General features: G+C 36.0%; 1 protein-coding gene across 1 annotated transcript in view; it reads right to left on the reverse strand.

Moving 5' to 3' along the window:
- DMD (dystrophin) overlaps positions 1-22,955 on the reverse strand; it is a 2,279,750-nt gene that overhangs the window by 536,299 nt on the left and 1,720,496 nt on the right. The window contains exon 55 of the mRNA XM_023751347.1: positions 8,633-8,822. Within this exon, the coding sequence (XP_023607115.1) occupies positions 8,633-8,822 (190 nt within the window). The remainder of the gene's footprint in view (positions 1-8,632; positions 8,823-22,955) is intronic.

The raw sequence follows: 22,955 nt of genomic DNA on the forward strand, positions 1-22,955 counted from the left end.
AGATGAAATCTCTGCCCTCATGGAATATATACTCAAGTCATAATCAAATTATGCTTTAGGACGCTTAGTTTGAAATGATAATCTGCAGGTTGGATTGGAGCAATACAGTTGGCAGAAAGGAGTGGAGGAAGGTAATAAGAACATGAGTTAGAAGAGTGTTAAGGGGATTGGACAGAAAAGCATGAGTACAAAGGATGAGGAACATAAAATCCATAGATCTTAAAAATGAACTAGAAAGTGAGGCAAGTGATAAGGAGATGTAGAAATGACTATTTGGTTTGAAATCTCTGACTAAAAAGACAGTGGTGTGATGAATGGCAGGACAAGAGATAAAGACTTTGTATAAAAGATATGGCCTATTTGTATCATATTGAATTTATGATGTCTGTGAGACATTTGAGTAAGAGATGCTCCACATACAGTAAGAAATGTGGGATCGATAGTGGAAAAATATTTTAAATCTCTAAATCATTGGATTAAAGGTGATGGACAAAAGACTGCTTGTAGTCTAATACCTAGCTGATAACTGACACTTAGTAACTATTGATTGACTATTGAATGAAGAGAATGAGATTAATGAAGACAGAAAAGAGAGCTCATTATAGGTCCTCAGGTAAAGAAAAAAGAATGAGTAGTTAGAGAGGTCAGAGAAAATTAATAGACTACAATACCCCAGCAAGTAAAAAGGTGAGAAATTTTCCAGAAGACTATGGTGGGCAACAACAACAAATTATGCACAAATTTATAGGGCAATAAGGCATTTGAATTTGGAAATCATGGGGATTTCATAGAGAAGTATTTTAGTTGAGAGGTAAATGTAGAAAGTAGACTGAAAAATGTAAAGAAAAGATGGATGCTCTATTTATTAACAAATTATTAGATGAATGATTTTAAACTTGCTTTGGATTATTTTGGGTCTTTTCCTGGAAGACTGAGTCAGTTTAGAGTAATGGATAGTATACTAGGATTAGTTGAAGGTCAGAAGGTTCAACAGGTTTAAATATTGACTCCTCTCTTTATATTGTTGTGTGACCCTGAAAGAACCTATATAATTTTAGATATATAGGAGAAGTGATCCAATCTCTTAAAGCTTCAGTTTTTCCATCTGTAAAAAGTATAGGATGATACAGTATCATGCAAGCAAAGCACTTAGCTCACTGTCAGGCACATAGTAATCTTTTAAGTGAGCTATTATTATTACCTAGTCAAATAATAAGATAAATGTGTGGTGTTATTAATCCCAGGAAACTAAGAATTTATTTAATAGGTTTTTCTTTTGAATTATTTCCCTCCTCATCTGGAGTGATAAAACTCAAATTAGTTCATTTTCAAGGAAGTAATAATAGCTAGATTACTTAACCTTTCTAATTTCACCCTCCTCAACTGCAAATGAAAATAATCATACCAATACCAGAGGTTTTCAGTGAGAATCAAATTAGAGAATGAAAGTAAAAATGCTTTTTCAATTATAATAAAATAAAAACTTTAGATATTATCCTCATTTTTTATTTTTAAACATATTTTTATTGATTTCAGAGAGGAAGGGAGAGAGATAGAAACATCAAGGACAAGAGAGAATCATTGATCGACTGCCTCCTGCATGCCCCACACTGGGGATTGAGCCAGGAACCCTGGCATGTGCACTGACTAGGTATTGAACCTTGACCTCCCGGTTCATAGGTCGAAGCTCAAGTACCAAGACACACCAGCTGGGGTCATTATTAATTAATGTAACTGATCTATTGATTTTAAAGAGTACAATGTTAGGTTTATATCTTCAGTTTGACTTTTGTCTAATGGAAATTCAGTACATTAATAATATAGATCTTTCATTTGAAGACAGCTTTTCAAAGTGTTTTTATATTTATCTTTATATATAAACTAGAGGCCCAGTGCACCAACTTGTGCATCAGTGGGGTCCCTTGGCCTGGACTGCGGAAATTGGGCCAAAACCGGCTCTCTGACATCCCCTGAGGGGTCCCGGATTGCTAGAGGGCACAGGCCAGGCCGAGGGATCCCACTGGTGCATGATTGGGGCTTGGGAGGGACACAGGAGGTTGGCCAGCTGGGGAGGGACCGAGGGAGGGTTTCAGGGTGTGTCTGGCCCATCTTGCTCAGTTCCAATTGGCTGGACCCCAGCAGCAAGCTAACCTACCAGTGGAGCATCTGCCCTCTGGTGGTCAGTGCATGTCATAGCAACTGATCAGCCAGTCGACAGTCTTCCCCCTGGTGGTTAGTGCATGTCATAGCGAGCGGTTGAGTGGATTTAGCATATCATTAGCATATTATGCTTTGATTGGTTGAATGGATGACCAGACAACTGGACACTTAGCATGTTAGGTTTTTATTATATAGGAAGCCTAAGCGACGGTTACGACCGGATGACTGGCCAGTAGCTATGACACACACTGACCACCAGGGAGCACACAATCAACGCAGGAGCTCCCTCCTGGTGGTCAGTGTGCTTCCATAGCCAACCTCCCATGGCTGGCCAATTGCCTGCGGTCCCCGCCCCCCCATGGCCAGCCAGCCCCCTTTGGCTCAATCAATCAGGACTGGGCGAGACAACCCTGATTGGCCCCGATTGCCGGCCAGGCAGAGGGACCCCACCTGTACACAAATTTGTGCACTGGGCCTCTTGTTATCTTATAAGATTCCCACAAAGCTCTGTAAGGAATACACAATTGTATTAGAGGTGATCAAATTGACTTTTCAGTATGCACAGTGTCTTCTTAACTATGTGTATCTTCTTTTGGTTTGTACTGTATATATAAAGTCATAGGATCCAATAATTGATTACAAAGTTATTCAACTTATTGAATCATTCCAGATAATAGCTAACTCTAATGGCAATATCCAGAAAGGTAGGTTCTAAAGTTTGTAATACACTCAATTAATATGTTTACATATAAAAGAGATCATGGTAACATGGTTCAGAATGTTATAACTCTTATAATCAAATGACTAAACTCATTGCATTAAATTGAAGTGATTGTTTTCTTGATCATTGGATAAAAATGTATAGAATCTTATGCCCTGTATTTAGGCTTATTTACTACAGGAGATACAGCACCAGAGTTGAATATTTGCCCTCACTGACCCTTTTCTAAACATTTAATTATTTTCACTATTTATTTTTTATTCTCTCTGTGATCTACAGGACTTTCAGGGTCTAAACCTGGAACATAATAAAGTACGGAATACAGTAAGATGACAAGCACGTGGTTCTTCAATCTGACTATGATCTGTATAATTCTGTGAATGTGTATGGACTTTTTACAGTAGCTATGTGAGAATAAAAGGGAAAATAGAATTTTCCATGTTTATATAATAGACTAAACTAGCTGTTCTTATGGAAAGTGTTTTTCAAGATCTTGGATACATTACCCAAATACTTTTACTTTTTCCACGGTATGAGTTTTGTATCAAAACTTTGCTAATGCTAAAACTTTTTTCTTCACTGACTTTTATTTTCTAAACTTTTAAATGTTTTCACTATTTGTCTTTTTATAATTTTTAAAATTGATTTCAAAGAGGAAGGGAAAGGGAGATAGAAACATTGATGAGAATCATTGATCGGCTGCCTCCTGCACACCCCTACTGGGGATCGAGCCTGCAACACGGGCATGTGTCCTTGACCGTAATTGCACCCAGGACCCTTCAGTCCACAGGTCAATGCTCTATCCACTGAGCCAAACTGGCTAGGACGCATTCTTCTTTCTTCCCTTAATTTTATCCAGTGGGCCAAGATTTTTGTAAGAAATACTGAAGAAGCTACTTCCTCAATTTCAAGAATGTATTAGAAATCTAAGATATCTTAATCAATTTGCAAATGTACTCTGATATACAATTCAAAATTTATCAAACTTGTATCTCTGGATATGCTTTGTTTCCTAGAAGATAATTTTTATAATGACGAAGAAGGTTGGGAGGAGACATGGGTAAAACAAATGAAATCAGAGTGGGGAGTGAGTTGAGAGAGAGGGCCTGAGCCATGAACCAGATCACAGATGAAGGAATATCAAATACTAATTGCTCCATAGTAGTATCTCTCGTTGAGAAAAAGGTCCTAATTATGACTGTAAAGTATATATTTCAGGGAGGAAGGGAGAGGGAGAGAGAGATAGTAACAATGATGAGAGTCATTGATCGGCTGCTTCCTGCACACCCCCCACTGGGAAGACGGAGCCTGCAACACGGGCATGTGCCCAGACCGGGAAGCGAATCATGACCTCTTGATTCATATAGATCAACACTCAACCACTAAGCCTAATTATGACATTTTTATGACCATCTCTCCCACCACATACCACATTCACATACCCTCTTTACAAGCTGGTATTATATTTATCTCTTAGGGGTGCTTAGAGAACTAGTTATGATTGGTGAAACTCTTGTGAAATATTAGCAAAGATGCAGAGTCTTCTCATTTTCAGTTAGTTACCTATGGTTTTATGTTAGAACTTGGAACCATGACCATCTTTATCATTTCTCTGAGGCCCAAAGCAAGAAATGTTTTAGACACTGGAGGAACCTGATTCAATTATGAATATAGTTCTTCATTTTAAGGATAAATTTTCAATTAAAAAAATCTCAAAATATCACATCTCAGGGCTCTATATGCTTGGTACTCTACAAAAATATATTGGCTTTAAAATTCCAGTTTAAAAATAACAATATACTTGTAAGAAAATTCTCATTATCCAGAAGTACAAGGACAACTATTATGTCCTTACTTTTAGTAAACAAAGTAAATAACATTTTTTTCTAATATAAGAAAGAAATTTTAAAGGCTTTCAGGGTGGAATGAATCAGGTTAATTCCATTAAGATCACATATGCTTCATAATACATGTATGCTTATAGAGCCCATGGATTATAATTATTGCTGGGAGGATTAAATATTCTATGAAGTAGATGACAAACAACAGTGAGAATCAGGTAGTCTAGCAAGAGCTAGAGTCTCCATATATAGAACTGATGGACAGTATTAGAGAAAAACATATTTTGTGAAGATTTTTACTCCCCTGTCTCCATTCAGTAGCATTCATATAAAGTAAAAACATCACTGCTTTGGGGTGAACATATATTGGATACATTGGGAAAGCTGTTGCTCTGGCTAGGCATTTGGAAATTTCTTTTTTAATATGTAAGAACTACTTTTGCTATATAGTAGTACCCTGTTATCCATGAGGATATGTTCCAAGGCCACAGTAGATGCCTGAAACTGTGGATATACCAAACTCTATATACACCACGTTTTTTCCTATACACATAGGATAAAATTTAATTTATGAATTAGGCACAGTAAGAGATTAATAACAATAACTAATAATAAAATGGAACAATTAACATAATACACTCTAATGAAAGTATGTTAATGTAGTCTCAAAATATCTTATCATACAGTACTCATCTTTTCACTCAAAGGAAGCACTTTATGACTTTTCTTTTGCATATCAGAATTGTCAGCATCACCACTCTTGCGCTTTGAAGCCATTACAGTGGGGTCTTAACTTATGAGTTTAATTCGTTCCGTGACGGAGCTCATAACTCAAATTACTCGTATGTCAAATCATAAAGTGAATGAGTGAGACACATGATGATGGGCTGATGTTGTGGCGTTCACTGTGACATTCGCTGCGTCAACTAGCGGTGGGGTATCTGAAGCTGGCTCATAACCCGAATTTTAGCTCGCAACTCAAAGCAAAAAATCGGCCGAGAGACAGCTCGTATCTTGACAAACTCGTTAGTCGGGACACTCGTAAGTCAAGGCCCCACTGTATTAAATAAAAAAGGGTAACTTGAACACAAGCACTGTGATACTGTGACAGTCTATCTGACACCTAGATGGCTACTGAGTGACTAATGCATGGGGAGCATCTACAGCATGGAGATGCTGGACAAAGGAATGATTCATAATCTTGGGGTCTTGGTGGGGGGGTGGGGTTGGAGTGAGATTTCATCATGCTTCTCAGAATGGCATACAATTTAAAAATTATGATTTATTTATTTCTGAAAATTTACATTCACTATTTATGGACCATGGCTGACCACAGGTAACTGAAACTGGATAAAGGGGGACTACTGTACAGCAGGAACCAAACAATGAACATAATAATACTACCAGCTTCTTTTTTTAAAACTGGTTTCAGAGAGGAAGGGAGAGGGAGAGAGAGATAGAAACATCAATGATGAGAGAGAATCATCGATCGGCTGCCTCCTGAAATGCCCCACACTGGGGATCAAGCCCACACCCTGGGCACATGACCTGACTGGGAATCGAACTGTGACCTCCTGTTTCATAGGTCGACACTCAACCACTGAGCAACACTGGCTAGGCGCTACCAGCTTCTTGAAATGAAGTGAAAAGGCAAATGGTTGCACATTTTTTCTTTCCAGATATTATATAAAATGTCTTTTGTTCAAGATTTAAAAATCGTCTTCAGAGGGAAAAAGCAAATACTTGCAAATACTTCCATTTAGCTGAAATACTGAAATTGCTTGTAATCTCCTATGATATGTGGCTTTACTTACTTTCACAATTGCACTTCCATTTGTTGCTTGTAAACTCTAGTATCTTGATTCATTTCTCTCAGTTGACATGTACCATTAACAATAATCAAGAGTTTCAGTACTTTAGAGTTTTTACCATGATACCTCTAAATATTTCATCAAAAGACCATTATTGAGCCATCTAAGTGACATCAGAGCTGGCTATAAAAGTCTTTCCTAAGTAGTTTCAACCTCAGGCAACTGGAATTAATAGAAAACACAATATTAACTAAGAGGGAATGAGAAAATTTTCTGTTTTAAAATAATGTTGAAATCTTAGTCCTACTATATAGTAAGAGGAAACAGCATGTTTAAGATTTTCAGGGACTCTGAGGTAGTTTTATATGGTTTTTATGAATAAATACATTTTTATGAGTAATATAGCATAAGCAAAGAAAGCTTCCTCAGCTTAATTTCCAACTCTAAACTCAAAATGTACTTTATTCTCCATTCTTCCAATATAGGTAGGAAACATGGCAACTTTTTTCTTTAATGATACAGAATCTTACAGTTTCTCAAGATTAGGAGTTATAAATGAACTTTCAATGTATAGTATTGCAGATATAAATATAAAATATATAGGCAATAGATGGATGTATCTTTGCCCTCAATCAGACTTAATCTCTAATTTAAGGGCCATTTTATTAAATTCCTGTTATAAAATTATTTTGAGTCACCAGAATATTTTTATTTTTAAAGTAATCTGCTAAAAATCCCACTTAAAGTTTTACATTTTATTATAGCTAACGAAAATATGTGAATCTGTATAGTATTTATTAAAATTCTAGGGTGGCTTTATGGGCATTTACAAGGAGAAATTTTTATTTATGAAATGCCGTAAGTCAAATAAGTTACAGCATCACATTTTATAACCATTTATTTAAGAGTGACCAAAAAAAGTCTAACTTTGCATTGCTTTTACTTTCTCACGTCATGGGAGATATCCGCAAAGATAAAGTCAGGTATTGTTCTAAACAAACTGCCTCCAAATGATCAAACCGACTCAGCACACACTGTGGAGGGGCAAGCAGGGTCTGAGAAGAATGATAAAGTAAGAATGAAGACTTCACAAAGTGATAAATTGCCACTGCCATCCACTCTATGCACCAGAGCAGCAAAGTAGATCAAGTATCATCTCAAAACAGAAAAAAGGAACAACCAAAAGGGGAAGGAGAAAAGCGCTTGCTTATTATGATTTGATTTTGAAATTATTTTTCAACCTAGGGTACATGCTCTCTTTTTTCATGATTGAAAAATATGAAACAAAGAAGCAAATGAAGTTAGTCCAAAAAATTGATCATATTATTCTAACACTCCAAATTGCATTTGCGATAATAGTAAAGTTTGTACGTCAAGCCAGAAAACTCAACTATACATAACAAAACTCCATCATAGTTCAGGAAAATCATATCAGGTACCGCGAATAAACTTGAGCTGCAAAATATGATTCTCACCAAGACATCATTAAACACAACTACCCTCTGCTTCTGCTTTCACAGTTTATGATATGTAATTTTATGGCAATTTTTTTGTTTCTAGGAAAAACAATTGTCTGAAAATTGTATTATCATTAACTATGACAAATTTAGCCATCTCATTTTTTATTTTCACAGATCATGTTAGGAAGAAAGCTACAAAATGCCAGATTAGCATTTCAAAATGTATTTGAAAGTAATGAAGGGAAACTGATTAAGTTAGCAATGCTAAATAAAAGAGACAATTCATACAGATGCTTTCCCTGTAAAATATTAAATAAACACTCAAAGTGGCAACTTTTTCAATTTAATAAACCAACCCCTAATTTCTTTCTCTGAGGAAAGTTTCTCCCTGACCAAAGCTCTGGTTTTATGTGCAAGTTTTTTTCTGGTTGAAAACATGTACTATTTTGAAGATCAGGTTGTTAAATGAAATAGTAAATGACTCTTCCTTCTCCCTCTGCCTCTTTCCTTCTTGCCCAAATGCTTAAATATATCAGTCCATGTAAATATTTTGTCCCCCGCATATCAATTACAAGGACAAATGCTAAGAATGGTTTGCTTGGATTCACAAGAGTGCTAAAGTAGAAATGCTCAACTTACTTGCCATTGTTTCATCAGCTCTCTTACTCCCTTGGAATCTTCTAGGAGCTTTTCTTTATGGGTGGCATCCTGTAGGACGTTGGCAGTGGTTTCAGCTTCTGTAAGCCAGGCAAGAAACTTCTCCAGGTCCAGGGGGAACTGTTGCAGTAATCTATAAGTTTCTTCCAAAGCAGCCTCTCGCTCATTCACTCTGCAAAGGAACAAATATTCAGATGCAATTCTCAAATATCTGAATGGTGCACCCAGAGAACCCCATAAAAAGAGCAAGGCTAAAGGGACTAAACTGTATATATTAACTGGGTGAGTTGTTGCTAAAGCTCCTCTTAAAAGCAACAACAGCTAGAATAGTGTCTATATACACACACATTTGTATATACACACATATATACATATATGTATATACATATATGTATGTATATACATACTAGAGGCCCAGTGCACGAAATTTGTGCACTAAGGGATGGGGGGAGTCCCTCAGCCTGGCCTGTGCCCTCTCACAGTCTGGGAGCCCTTGGAGGATGTCCAACTGATGGCTAAGCCAGCAGTTAGACATCCTTAGTGCTGCTGCCGAGGCGGGAGAAGCTCTCGCAACTGCTGCGGCACTTTCCAGCTGTGAGCCCGGCTTCTGGCTGAGCAACACTCTCCCTGTGGGAGTGCACTGACCACCAGGGGGCAGCTCCTGCATTGAACGTCTGCCCCCTGGTGGTCAGTGCATGTCACAGCGACCAGTTGTTCCGCCATTCAATTTGCATATTAGCCTTTTATTATATAGGATATTTGGATTTTGAAAGTTCATATATGAACTCTCAAAAATGTTCTTTAACTTTCTAGATTTTACTAATCAATTTTGGGAGTTTATTTCATTTTTTTGAAAGTTTATGTTATTATGCTATAAAAGTTTAAGCTAATCTTTATATGTGAAACCCTAAAATCCCTATACCATGCTTATCTTTGATGTCACCGGAGGCAGAAATCAGGATTGGATAGGCCAGGAGAAAAGTCAAGATTTTGTAAAACTAGAATAGAAAGTTGAATGCTGAATGAAAAAAGAGAAGGGGATTGGAGGAAAAAAGGAGAACAAAAAACTAACAAGTAGAAAAATAACATCTTTCATAGAAAGCTTTGTGCAGAATATTATTTTATGTAACACTATGGTGTTCTAATAGTTTTAACTATTGTGTTGGCTTTATATTTCATTACCTGCCTGTCATATAACTAAGAATATTTTCCAAAAGAAAAAATTTATGTGTAATGGAAAAGTTAGAGCTGAAAAACAGACAGATCTGAGTTTAAATCCCAATATCCCCTGCCAACTGTGTGATAGGGAAGGTTACTTAACCTCTCTGATTTCCATGTTTCTCATCCGCAGTACATATGGCTGCGATGAGAATGGAAATACAATGTCTGTAAAGCCTCACAAGTTATCTAGTTACACATTAAAGTTATTCAAAAATGTTAGTTTCCTCTGCCCACATCCCATTATCTCACTTCCTCTAGTCTTTTAGAGGGAATAAACCAAATTCCCTGACCAAAAATAAAAAATCTAAAAAGAAAATATTCGCATTTCCTGAAAATATATATAATGCAAAAGTATTGTGGGCACACACACACACACACACCCTCAGCAAACATCTACATAATAATAGCTTGGGAGGGAAAATTGCCTTAGGTGGTAACAGTCCCAACAAAAAAGATTCAGGTAAATTTTGTCTGCAATGAGGGAATTAGTATTCTATTTCAATGCTGTATTTGCCTTCGATTACTACACAAACACTTTCTGGGATTAAACATACACTGAAAATGGATTTTAAAAAATTGAACACTTGAATATGATACACACTGCTTGTTAAGATGTGATTGTCAATAATTATGCAAAATTGCAATTTATTTCAGCAACAACTTTATCATGGGATGTGCAAACCAGGCAATAAACAACTCCTGCCGAGCCAGCGGCAGCAAAGCCCCCGGAAGAGCTGTTTATTCATCATGGGTGAAGTTTTTGCTGAGCATACAGTCTTCTACAGTGTCATTTCGGTGCTCACACTGGAGAAAAATCTTCTGTCTGCATTAACTGGTGGAGGGTAGAATAGGTTTATGGGGATGTAGCTATTGGAAAAAAGGCAGCATTGCACTAAGCTATTTATCAACTCCTAAATAAACTTGAATACTGCACAGCTGAAAGGTAGTTTAGTGTGCTGGTTAGGGAAATCAGTTAAACCTCGTGTAGTTCCAGGGCTTCCCTGGACTGCTGGTCCTTGCTTCTCCAGTTTTCGGGCGCACTCTCAATGTAGGGAGAAAGATGCAAACTGTTGTTTATTTATCTTTTAATTTGGTATGATTCAAAAATTCAGAACCATTGCTACAGCAACGAGAATCTTCATGTTACAATTGTACAGGTTGCAGCACGTGTAACTGCTGATGTGGGAGTGTTTCTGGCTACCAAAGCAGCAATTTCATCCAGTTCAAGCTAATATTTCTAGGTTGGCTTATGCATTAGAAATCACTAAGACTTACTCCATATCTAGCCCCACATTTGGGATAGAAATAAGTGTCACATTCCAGAAGACAAATACAGGGTTACATATTGACATATTTTCGAACATACTTCAATTTCACACAAAATAAAAAGACAGTAGGAAAGTCTCGTGGCAGAGGGAAGCTTAGAGAATTAGACACCGTGCATTTTTATCAGCTTCATCTTCACGATGAGCTGCACTCGATGCATCATACCTCTTCTGTCCTTAAACCTGAAACACCACTTACCCTCTGCTTCCAGAGAAAGTAACCAGTAAATAACTTTGAGTTCTTTGTAAAACGTAATGCACATAAATCAGATGAAAGGGTTCTACTGAGACAATGAGATTTCCAGCCAAATCCTACCAGTGAGTTTGCTGCTTTGTAAATGAGGCCTTTAGGGAAGAACAGTAACTCTTTCAGGGCAGTAAGGCATCATTTTCCTAAACAATACCCTTACGGTCCAAAAGACTGACAACATCAGGCTGAATATTTTCCAATTTGGAAAATATGTTTAAAAATTCAGTGGCAGCAACAGCAGAAAATTTCTTCAAATGAGCCCCTTTACAGTCCTCTTCGATCAGAGGCAAGATTGTTTCCTGCTTGCGTGGGGATTTTAAGGCTCCATCCTTTTTCCTGAGGTCAGTCCGTGTACACTGAATTCCTAAATTTTCATTGTGCCAAGTCTAGACTAGAAACGAGTCAAGGGTACATGTATGCTATATTTGTGCATTTAATAGCTCTGAATGTAGCTTGTACTTTCTAATTTTCTGTAACCATGTGGCTTGAAATGGCTTCTATGATAAAAATGTAAACATTACGAGAATCATAAAGACATTTTAAAAATGCCTGAGAACAAAACTAAAGGTCTTAAACATGGATTATTTCATAAATTCCTGTCTAGGTTATCAAATTATAGACCCTGAAGAAAATTTGGCTGAATGTTAAAAAGTAACAATGACTAGCTATCAGAAATAGTAATGATGCTTTACAAATATAATCTATTGTATTGGTTAAGTACCATTTATATAACAAATTTTAATTCTCAGCTATTTCAGCTTTATAATGTGTGAAAATAGCTAAGAATTGGATGGAGTATGGAATGGTATGGTGCTTTCAAAATGTTTTTCTATCCCTTCATAAAGGCATCATATACCATCCTCAGTATGTGAACATGGGCAGTATGGTACAGTGGTTCCCCAAGTGTGGCCCACAGACCAGAAGCATGAGCATCATCTGAGAACTTATTAGAAATGTAAATTCTCAAGCTCTACCCTACACCTACTAAATCAGAAACTCGGAGTGTGGCATCCAGCAAACTGTGCTTCAACAAGCCTTCCAGGTAATTCTGATATAGTCTATAGCAGGAGAATCACTGCCACTGCAGACCAAACTTGAACTACTGGTGCAGTGGGCGCTGTGCTGAGCTGTCAGCCCCTTTTCAGGACTTAAATAAGTTTTGCACCAATTTCTGGGAAATTTGCTGGAGGTAGCTTGTATCCAATGACTGGTTAATGTATGGGCTATAAAAACCTGGCCTCCTTGCTCCAACTCAGGACAATTCTGTAGGGGAGGGCAGACCACAGGAAGGGAGAATGGATGTTGTAGTTATAGCTTCATTGAAGCCCAGCTTCTCCTTTTGCCCTAATCTGCTTCCTTTTCCTTCTTCCCCCTCACAAGTGTGAATTCTAGGAGCACTCTCCAATGAAATTCCTGCATATTAATCACTTTATAAGACTCTACCTTCTCAAGAACCTGAATTGTCACACTGTTAAGGCTTTCGAAAATACACTTGCCTAAGATATGTATGTGGATAAATATACAACCACTTGCACAGATTATGGTCTCAAAAGAGAACAGGATGAAGGGTTGTCACACTCAGCAATGAGTCTGAAGAGTTACTGCATCACTGGTTGCATTATTACCAATTAGAAGTAAAAATCTACTGGAGGGGCAAAGTGTTGGAGCTATAAAGCTTACTACAACCCTGTACCTGCCCAAGAAGGTGCCCATCCAGAGACAACTCTATATAAGGGGGGAGAATCACAGAAGACGTGTCTTTAGCATCTCCATTTTCCTTTTAAGAACTAATTATCAACATGGCAATCAGATAAGTAATACTCGGATCTGTCGCTAAACATAGACACTCGTGCGTGTGCACACACACGCATATCATAGTGTCTCTGAATAAATCTCTAAGATTCCAGATTTTATATTAAGTTGACTATCATCAATTTCTTATGATCAACCTAATATATAAAAAGCAAAGGAGAAAAGGGAAATTTACTACTTTCCAAAGTAAGGCTGAAAAACTTCATGTATAGATAATATTCCATTATTAGCTACTTAGATGGACAATACTTTATCAGTGTACTGCATTGCAGGATTTTATATATATGTTACATATAGATAGAAATAAACACATTCAATATTTTTAGGAAAATAAGGATCAATCTTATATAGAAGGCTATTTTTCCAGGTGTTTCTGTGTGAGAAATGGGGAAATTGACATAATTCATTCTTCTAAATAATACACTTCCATCTGGGCCCTGGTATTGTCCAGTAACCAAATAGAAGGCTTTGAATCTTTCTTTCCTGGTTTATTTGCATTTTAACCACTATCATTTCCTATGATAATTTTAGGGGATGATCATATCCCCCCTTTTTGTTTATTATAGATCAGAATGAATGAGCACCTTAGCAGCACCTGGACTTAAGAACAAAAATTTTCTAGCAATGTCAAATAGCACTCATAGAACCAGTGTTAATCTGAAGTTCAAATTATCTGCAAGTATGACTCTGTACTGGTTTTCTAGTAAATAAGTTACACTTTGATTTTCTGTTAAATAACTTTGTATTGTATTTGAAAGAGGCAGCTAAAATTTTATTACCAATGGCTATACAGCAGTTTGTAGAAAGGATCCAGCAATTCTATTAGTAATTTGTACTAATTAGAAGGAAGAACTTAAACAAACTCCTTCAATAATGCTTGGACTAGCATCTCATTAGTTCCTTTTCTGGTAACAAATCTAAGACTGTGGCTTTGATGCTGGGTAGCACTCAGGGAGTCTAAAGGGGGGGCCTCAACCCTGTCTAGGTCCTTGTCATGGAATAGGAAGTAATTCAAAAGCATGACAGAAAGATTTAGCAAAGCACAGTAAATTTATTGAAGCGATAGTATGCACTCAAGAAGTGAGAGTCGGTAACTTGGAAAACTAGATGCACCAATAATAGTGTCTGGGTGGAAGGTTTTTATTAAATGTAGGCAAGGGGGCATAGGGTAGTTCTCTGCTTTTGATGCTGATGGGGTGACTGCCTATGTGGCTTGTCCTTGTCTTTCCTCTCCAGATAGTAGTTTCTTTTTGGTCCTCCCAATTACAGTAAATTGGGGAGGGGAATCGGGGGAACAGATGGTCAGTGACAGTCTTTTCTGTGGTGTTTCAGCCAAGATAGCAAAGGGGAGGGGTAGAGCTTGAGGCCTTTGTTCCCTATTCCAACTTTCCTGCCTCGGCTTTATCTGTCTTGGGCAACATCTACCTAGAAATATGGCTACAGAAGAGTTGTGGCGATGAAAGGGATGTTTCTCTTTTCCCCTCTGTTATAGAACTGTGAAGTAAGAAATATCCTCTGTCCTTTTAATTTAACTATTGACCTAGGGTGAAAGATGCAGGCTCTAAGGTAGAGCACAGAAAATAAATTTTAAAAGCTAACAGCCATATAGCTCTAAGTGTTTTAAAACATATTCAGACTTATTCTTTCATCATTTCACAAGGTATTCCCATTTTTTTCCTACCTACAAGCTGCTTCTGGTTTTCTTTGTATGCTTCCAGTTGGATATTTCATTTCTTCCCAATGAATTCAACCTCTATGCAAATTATCTTTAAATCTGAACCTCATTCTTATTTCCACGTGTTTACCAACATCTCATTTATTGAGCCAGCCATGCTTCTTTTCCATATGTATTACGTGCCAGGATCTAAGCTTGGTGATGGTGACATAAAAGTCAATGAGACATTGCCGAAACCGGTTTGGCTCAGTGGATAGAGCGTTGGCCTGCGGACTGAGGGGTCCCGGGTTCGATTCCGGTCAAGGGCATGTACCTGGGTTGCGGGCACATCCCCAGTGGGAGATGTGCAGGAGGCGGCTGATCGATGATTCTCTCTCATCGATGTTTCTAACTCTCTAACTCTCTCCCTTCCTCTCTGTAAAAAATCAATAAAATATATTAAAAAAAAGTCAATGAGACATGGACTTCAGCATTGAATATATTTAAGTCTGGTAAAAGAGACAGATAGGTAAACATTTAACTACAGTTACAATATGATTAGGGCTCTAATTCATCTGGATTCATGCATCACATTATGAACTTCAATATCAAATTGCCTAATAAGTGATAAATCTCTTTTGAAACATGTTTTGGCCTTTTCCTATCAAAGAAATTGAGATAATCTAGCTGGGCTTTATCTTAAGACACAATAAGGGATGATTATTAAACATCTGCCTAATTGAACTGATTTTCACAAAAATAAGAAACCTTTTAGATATATGGTACAGGTTATCACTGGTTTCATTTTGCTGTTGAAAAGGTTGATTCTGAGAGAACCATAATGACTTTCTCAAGGTTGCACACCAGTAAGTGGCAGAATTGAGATTACTATCTAAATCTTGAATTTTAGAAAAGAAGTTTTCCTGCCTCTGAAAATAGACACCGGTATCCACTCCCTTCTGATATATTCATTGTAGTAAAAGAAAGAAAAGTACAAGGAAGGTTACGCCACTGAATCATATTCTTCATTTTGGAGCACGAATTTATCTATTTGTTACTTTACCATAAGCAAGGTCTTCAAAACACATACAAACCTATACACAAATAAGCACACATGCAAAGACATTCTCCAACACTAACTATCGCAGACAGATCTAGCTGGTCTTCGCTTCAAAACAAAAAAATCCATTTTCAACGCAAATTTGCTGGTTTGCTGTTAACCGACTTAGGAATTAACGAGGTTTTCATCCCCTCTTCTTGAGGTCTGGTACTAAATTACTCTAACTCTCCAGAGTTAATTGGAAACCATGACCTAAATGTTCCCAAAGTATTGCTGATTAGTTCTCAGAAAACTCATTCCCATCTTTCGTCACCCCAGACAACACAGGATGACTTTTTAACATGTGCAGAAGCAACACACTTGCACGAAAAATAGATTAGTTTTCGAAAGATAAACCACAGCTTTGAAGCTATCTGTTTAAAGTTCCTTCAATGATACAGATCTTTTAGTAAAAAAGAATCACCTGGACTTAGATAGTAAGTGGGCACAGGCATTATCAGTCATGTAAGAAATTTTAAAATACATACTCTATCACTTTAATATTTTTACTCTATGGATATTTTTAAAATCGAGATTTGTACACTATATCATTGGAGAAACAACCATAATTATATACTTTCCCTAAAACCATTATGGCATTTCTGAAAAGAAAATATTAGGAGACAGCAGTAAAAAAAAATCTATTATTTGCATTACTCATTTCCTTTGATTTGTGTTTTTATACTATATCACAGAAAAATGAGATGATAAAAGAAATGTACAAAATATTATGAACAGGTTAAGTATTCAAGTATATCTATATATCTATGTATCTATATATCTATGTATCTACTCCTAACTAGGATTGTTAACAAAGAGATTACCCTTCTTTAATGTAAGATGTGCACTTTATATTTTCTATTGATACAATACCTAAAGGTACTATTTGGGAAATTTATAAAAATAATATTGGGAGTAACTAATTATATTTGGTTTGGTTCAAATACAGAGACTCAAATTTCTATTCTGGATATTTATAGAACTGTAGAAAATCTTTAGAAAAATGCAGTTATACTACCTTCCAGATAAATAAAAACAGATTAGGGTTAGGCTTATAGTTAGACATAATTTCCACTCTAAATAAATTCTCAATGATTTGTATAATGTGAGCGCTTAAGGTGGCTTTGATCACTTGCAGTGTTAATATCTATAAAGGTATATTTCCTAACATTGATAAGCTAGATTGGGTCGTTCTTCTCTCTACATTCTTCTTTGTTCATCATATGGTACTTGTCTTTCTCTGGCTGGCTTATTTCACTTAGCATAACATTCTCCAGGTCTATTCATGCTGTTGCTAAAGGTAAGATTTCCTTCTTTTGTACAACTAAGTTGTATGCCATTGTGTAACTGTACCACAGCTTTTTTAATCCTCTCATCTACAGATGGGCACTTGGGCTATGTCCAGTTCTTAGCTATTGTAAATAGCACTGCTGATGAGCATATAGATGCATATATTCTTTTGAATTAGTGTTTCGGGATTCTTTGGACATATTTCCAGAAGTGGAATTGATGGGTCATGAGGTAGTTCCGTTTTTAATTTTTTGAGGAAACACTATACTGCTTTCCACTGCAACTGACCTAATCTGCATTCCCACCAACAGTGCATGAGGGTTCTCTTTTTCTCCACATCCTCACCAGCACTTGTTGGTTGGTGATTTATTTATCACAGCTATTGACAGGTGTAAGGTAATATCTCATTGTGGTTTTAATTTTCATCTCTCTGATGATTAATGATGTCTATTGGTCACCTGTATGTCCTCTTTGGAGAAGTGTCTATTCAGGGCTTTTGCCCGTTTTTCAATTAGATGGCTTATTGTTTTGGTGTTGAGTTGTAAAAGTCCTTTATACATTTTGCATATTAATCCTTATCAGATGTATCATTGATGAATATGTTATCCCATTTAGTGGGTTGTCTTTTCCTTTTGTTGACGATTTCATTTGCTGTGCCAAAACATTTTAGTTTGATGTAGCCCCACTCATTTATTTTTTCTTTTATTTTTCTTGTCTGAGGAGATATATCAGAAAAATATTGCTATGAGAAATGACTGTGATTTTATCTTTTGATTTTTTCCTTGATCTCATCATTAACCCATTCATCATTTAGTAACATGTTATTTAGCCTCCACGTCTATGTGTGTTTTTCAGTGTTTTTCTTTTGATTGATGTTTACTTTCATACCATTATGGTCAGAGAAGATGCCTGATATGATTTCAATCTTTTAAAATTTATTTAGACTTGTCTTGTGACACAGTCCATTGTTCTTAAAAACTTACAAATCAAAGTTATTTCTTGATGTGAGTTTACTGGGTAATTTATATTTCTATAGAATTTTAAAGTTTATACATTATTTTCATATATATTATTTCAATTGATCCTCAAAATAATTTTTAGATATCATTTTTTGTTATAGAAAATTGATTATATAATAGACTATTCTTCAGTTACCACTAAGGTGTTCAAAAATGAGCATAAGCAACTCTGTGACAGGAATTGTGTTTTGCTTTGTAGAAGCATAGATATTAAATATTTGGAGATTGCATCTTTCATCAAGTTTTGTACTAGCAGTTAAAATAAAATGGTGGACTATTTTACTGGGCAATATGCTGCATTGAATATTCAATGACTTAATTTCTACTCTTACATGAAAACCTACTTTCTTTTGAAAATTTAAAATGTATTTCTGCAAAGAATTTTAATTCAATGTATTTTTAGGTGCATTGCTAAAACAGAGGGCATAATAAATTCATTCTGTCAAAATTAATCAACTACTTTGGTAAATTTTCTGATTGCCTGTAAGTTTGATCATGGTCCGGAGATATCATGTACTGAAAGGACCTTATAATTTATCCTGTCCAGGCACCCATTTGGCTCTGTCACCCAATGTACTCATATTGCCCCTGCTTTGTATTACCCACAAATTTGAATGGGCATCATCTCTGCAGCTCCACTCATATTCTGTCAAAAACATCCAATGTGGCAGGGAAGAGAACAGAACCTTGTGATATAGCACCAGGGATCTTCCTTCCGTATTTGACACTGATCTATTCATCAACATCCTTTGTATAAAAGCATGAAATAGTTTCTAAACCATCCAGTTTATCTTGCATTTAGCCAGTATTTCTTCTACTTATTCACAAGAATATAATGAAAGGCCTTGTCAAATACCCTGATGAAATGCAAATAGACTGATGCATTTTGCTTATCTTCCAGTCTAAAATTTCTCAATGCAAAAATTTATTTTTTGCCTCAAAACTAGAGATACTATAGGTTTTATTTATCTCTGTATATGCATCTGTGTTTGTTTTACTAAATCACCTGGTTGATCTCTTCAAGAAGTAGGTTCATATTTCTCTTACAGTTTCCATCTAAGTAGCACTCATCATTTTAAATGTCTTGAGGAGTTATGTTATCTCCTGTGATGTTTATATAGAATTTAACTGCATTTGTCAACCTCTAGTTTGAAGGCAATTAATATGGCCACGGGAGGGATGTCATCATCTTTTTGAAGAGACCATGCCACTCAATAAAGGTGATGGAAATAGATTATAACTGCAGTGATAATCACAGAATTTGAAAAGACTGCTAGACAATATAGCAGATGGTAAATCTTTGCACATTTCATTTAGCCTTGAGAAAATGGCAACTCTATGGTTCTCAGAGAATATTATTCATTAATCCACAGGTCAGTTCTTGCCTAGAAAAAAAAACTTTAGCCACTTTTATGGACCACACAACATATCCTTTCTGGAAATTGAGGGAGGATGGTTAATTAATTAACAGTGATTGAAGAGTGCTATTAGCATTTCATGGGGGGTAGCTGGAGATGGTGGATTTTGAGCACAATGAAGAACTATCTCAAGTCCCACAGAACATTTGAATGTACCACTGGGCACTCATATAGAGGGAAATACTGTTTATTAACATTTGAACCTAGAACCTTCTTCAATTTTACATATGGACAAAATACTTTTGTCAAGATTTCATACACATTGAATTTCTCAGAAATGCAACTAACTGCCATGAAAATCCAAGGAAAATTTTTTACTTTGTGTTTTTTAGAATTTTGTCAAGATTTGTTCAGCACTTTGGAAAAACTGGTGTCACTCTGCACTTGTTGATATTACATTCATAGTGAAATCATTTAAAAACTTCACTTGTGTTCTAGTTTGACCCTGACAAAATAATTTCATACTGAAATACATATGATTTTATTATAAATGACTCTCATTTCTTTTTAAAATTAAACTTAGGGCATAATTTTAAAAAAATGTCTATGGGTTGGGTATATTTTCTACAAATTTTGGTTTATGATAGTACAGTGGGTGTTACAAAGTATTTGCTCTAAGAAAAGAAAGGGATGACATTGGATCTGAGAAGGTTGAAAACCACTGATACAGAGCTATAGGGAAATTTCAAGATGAAGGATGTTATACTGAAAAGAAATATAATTTTTAAGGAGAGAATTAGGATATTCCCCCCCTGTGTATCCAATCCCTGATCCCTACAGCTCCATAGAGAAGTGAATCACATTTTAAAAATTGCTCTACTTTACAGCCAGCTGTGACTACCGGTGAGCCAGAGGTCTATTTCGTATACGAACCTGAATTAAAAACAGCCAGCCCTTTAGTCAGTTCAGACCCACATTCTTGATTACATTTGACATAATAATCATCATCATATCTTAAGACTCAAATCAGCCTGACAGTGCTCTACTCAGGGCTGCTTCTCCCAATTAGTTGAAAATTGCAGCCCTGCTCCTCTTCTAGGGAATAAGTTTACATTTACAATTTTGCTGTAGTGAAAGGCAGCAAACATGATGGAAAGAGCAAATCAACTTTCTAACTTATACAGTAATATTTTAAGTTCACCTAACTCTGGTAAATCTGTTTTGACAGGAATGAAAAACTATAAGCATTTTAGTATAATTTTTAAAAAAATATACAAAGCTTAAGATAACCAGAGTTTGCATCAGAAAGGGGAAATAAGCATATACTGTGAACATTTTTATAAATTGTTTCCAAAATGAGAGTTTTCAGAAGAGAGTCTTTTATGTAAAAGATAATGTTAAAAATAATATGTAATTAATGGATAGGTGCATATCACTTGAAAACAAAAAGTGAGTAGATATCAGGGTCCATTTCCAGTAAGAGGCTAAGATGAGAACTGTTTGTTACACACAGTGTCATTCCTCATATCTCGTTTAACATCATTTCTGCCTATATTTCTAAGGGAAAACTAATCAAGGAGATTTTTGTGCATTTGATTTCCTTGATGTTGATAACTTTCTATCCAGAGCAAGGCAGTTTGCAGACACTATGGAAAAAAAATGAACAATGGCAAGTTAGCCCCACTTCATGGCAGTATTCCAGATGGCTGTGCTAAAGATTTGCTGAGAACAGTGCCCTTCTGTGCCATTTTCTAAATGCATAACAGCAGAGAGTCAAAAGAAAGAAATATACAGATGAGACAAAGAGGAGTACAGAAAAGTAGGAAAATACTGAGGAGGAGAACTGGAAAAGCAAAAAGATTCTGGAGGGAGCTGAAGTACAAGGTATTTGCCACTGGGGATGGAGGAATTTGTGGACAGGAATAGTATATAAGACCTGACAAAGTGCAAGAGCCCACAGGAAGGAAACAAATGCCAAAAATAGTAGAGAAACACGAAGGTTGAGGTGGAGATAAAAATGAATAAGGAGGGAGGAAAAGTTGGGGACAGAAGCATAGGAGAGGTGTAGAAATAACAAATAAGAGAGGAGGCGTGGAAGGGGAAATGTTTCTTTGAGTTTTATTTTTCTCAAGCATCTTTATTCACCCCACACTGAACATTTCTTCTGAGATACCACATTGTGAATATCTTTAATTAATGTATACATTTAAAGAAGAAATATTTATTTTTCTTATAGTATAATTATATTTATGTGGGATTTAGGATGGATTTTAAAGTCTGGTTCTTCATGCAAGTTTTAATTAATTTGTAGGGAAGTCAAGAGTGTTAAAACATATGATTATTCACCTGTTACATATACCATAATCTAAATTAATTTTATTCCAAATTTTCATAGTATGCATTATTGAATAAAAAGATAATGTTTAGCCTGGCTGGTGTGGCTCAGAGGTTGAGCATCGATCCCTGCACCAAGCAGTCACCACTATGATTCCTGATCAGGGCACATGCCAGGGTTTCGGGCTTGATCCTCAGCAGGGGGCGTGCAGGAGGCAGCCCATTGATGTTGAAATTTCTCATCTATGTTTCTATCTCTCTCCCTCTCCCTTCCTCCCTTTAAAATCAGTAAAAATATATTTAAAAAGATAATGTTTAATGCTCCTCAATGAATTAATTTATGTCATTCCCTTTTAGAATTAGTCAACAATCTAAATATTGTGAGCAACATTTCCATAGATTCTGTTCTCTTTTAGAAAACAAAGTTCCCATTTTCTGTTGTTGGAGTAATTAAATCTTTTACGAGTTTATTTTTTACCTTTAGAAAAATAAAAAAACTCTCTTTAAGCCAAAATTCTTTAAAATTATCCAGAAAAAAGGTATACATTCACATTTTTTAAAACTTCAGAGTCCACTGCTATGAATATCAGGAAGTTAATATACAAAGCAAAGTTCAGCAAAAATAATCAGAGATGAGCTCTGATAATAAAATCCACATATTTCATTTTCTCATATTACCAAAGAGAGTTTTTTCCAAATTCTAGAATACACGAATCATAAGAAAACTCAATTAAATATCCTTTGAGTGACAACTCTTACTTTTTAAATTATGGATACTAAGTCGTAAACCACCTGGCTCATTCTTCTACTGGCATGATTTTTTAAAATAAAAAATGCTATTTAGATGTTGTCACTTAAATAACCCTTAATGTTTAACCAACTGATTTGCTTTAGTTGGTTTCAATATGCTAGTGACATTGATAATGGCACAACACTTAAAAAT

The sequence above is a fragment of the Myotis lucifugus genome, unplaced genomic scaffold, assembly GCF_000147115.1.
Source record: "Myotis lucifugus unplaced genomic scaffold, Myoluc2.0 scaffold_20, whole genome shotgun sequence".
NCBI classification, from domain to species: domain Eukaryota; kingdom Metazoa; phylum Chordata; class Mammalia; order Chiroptera; family Vespertilionidae; genus Myotis; species Myotis lucifugus.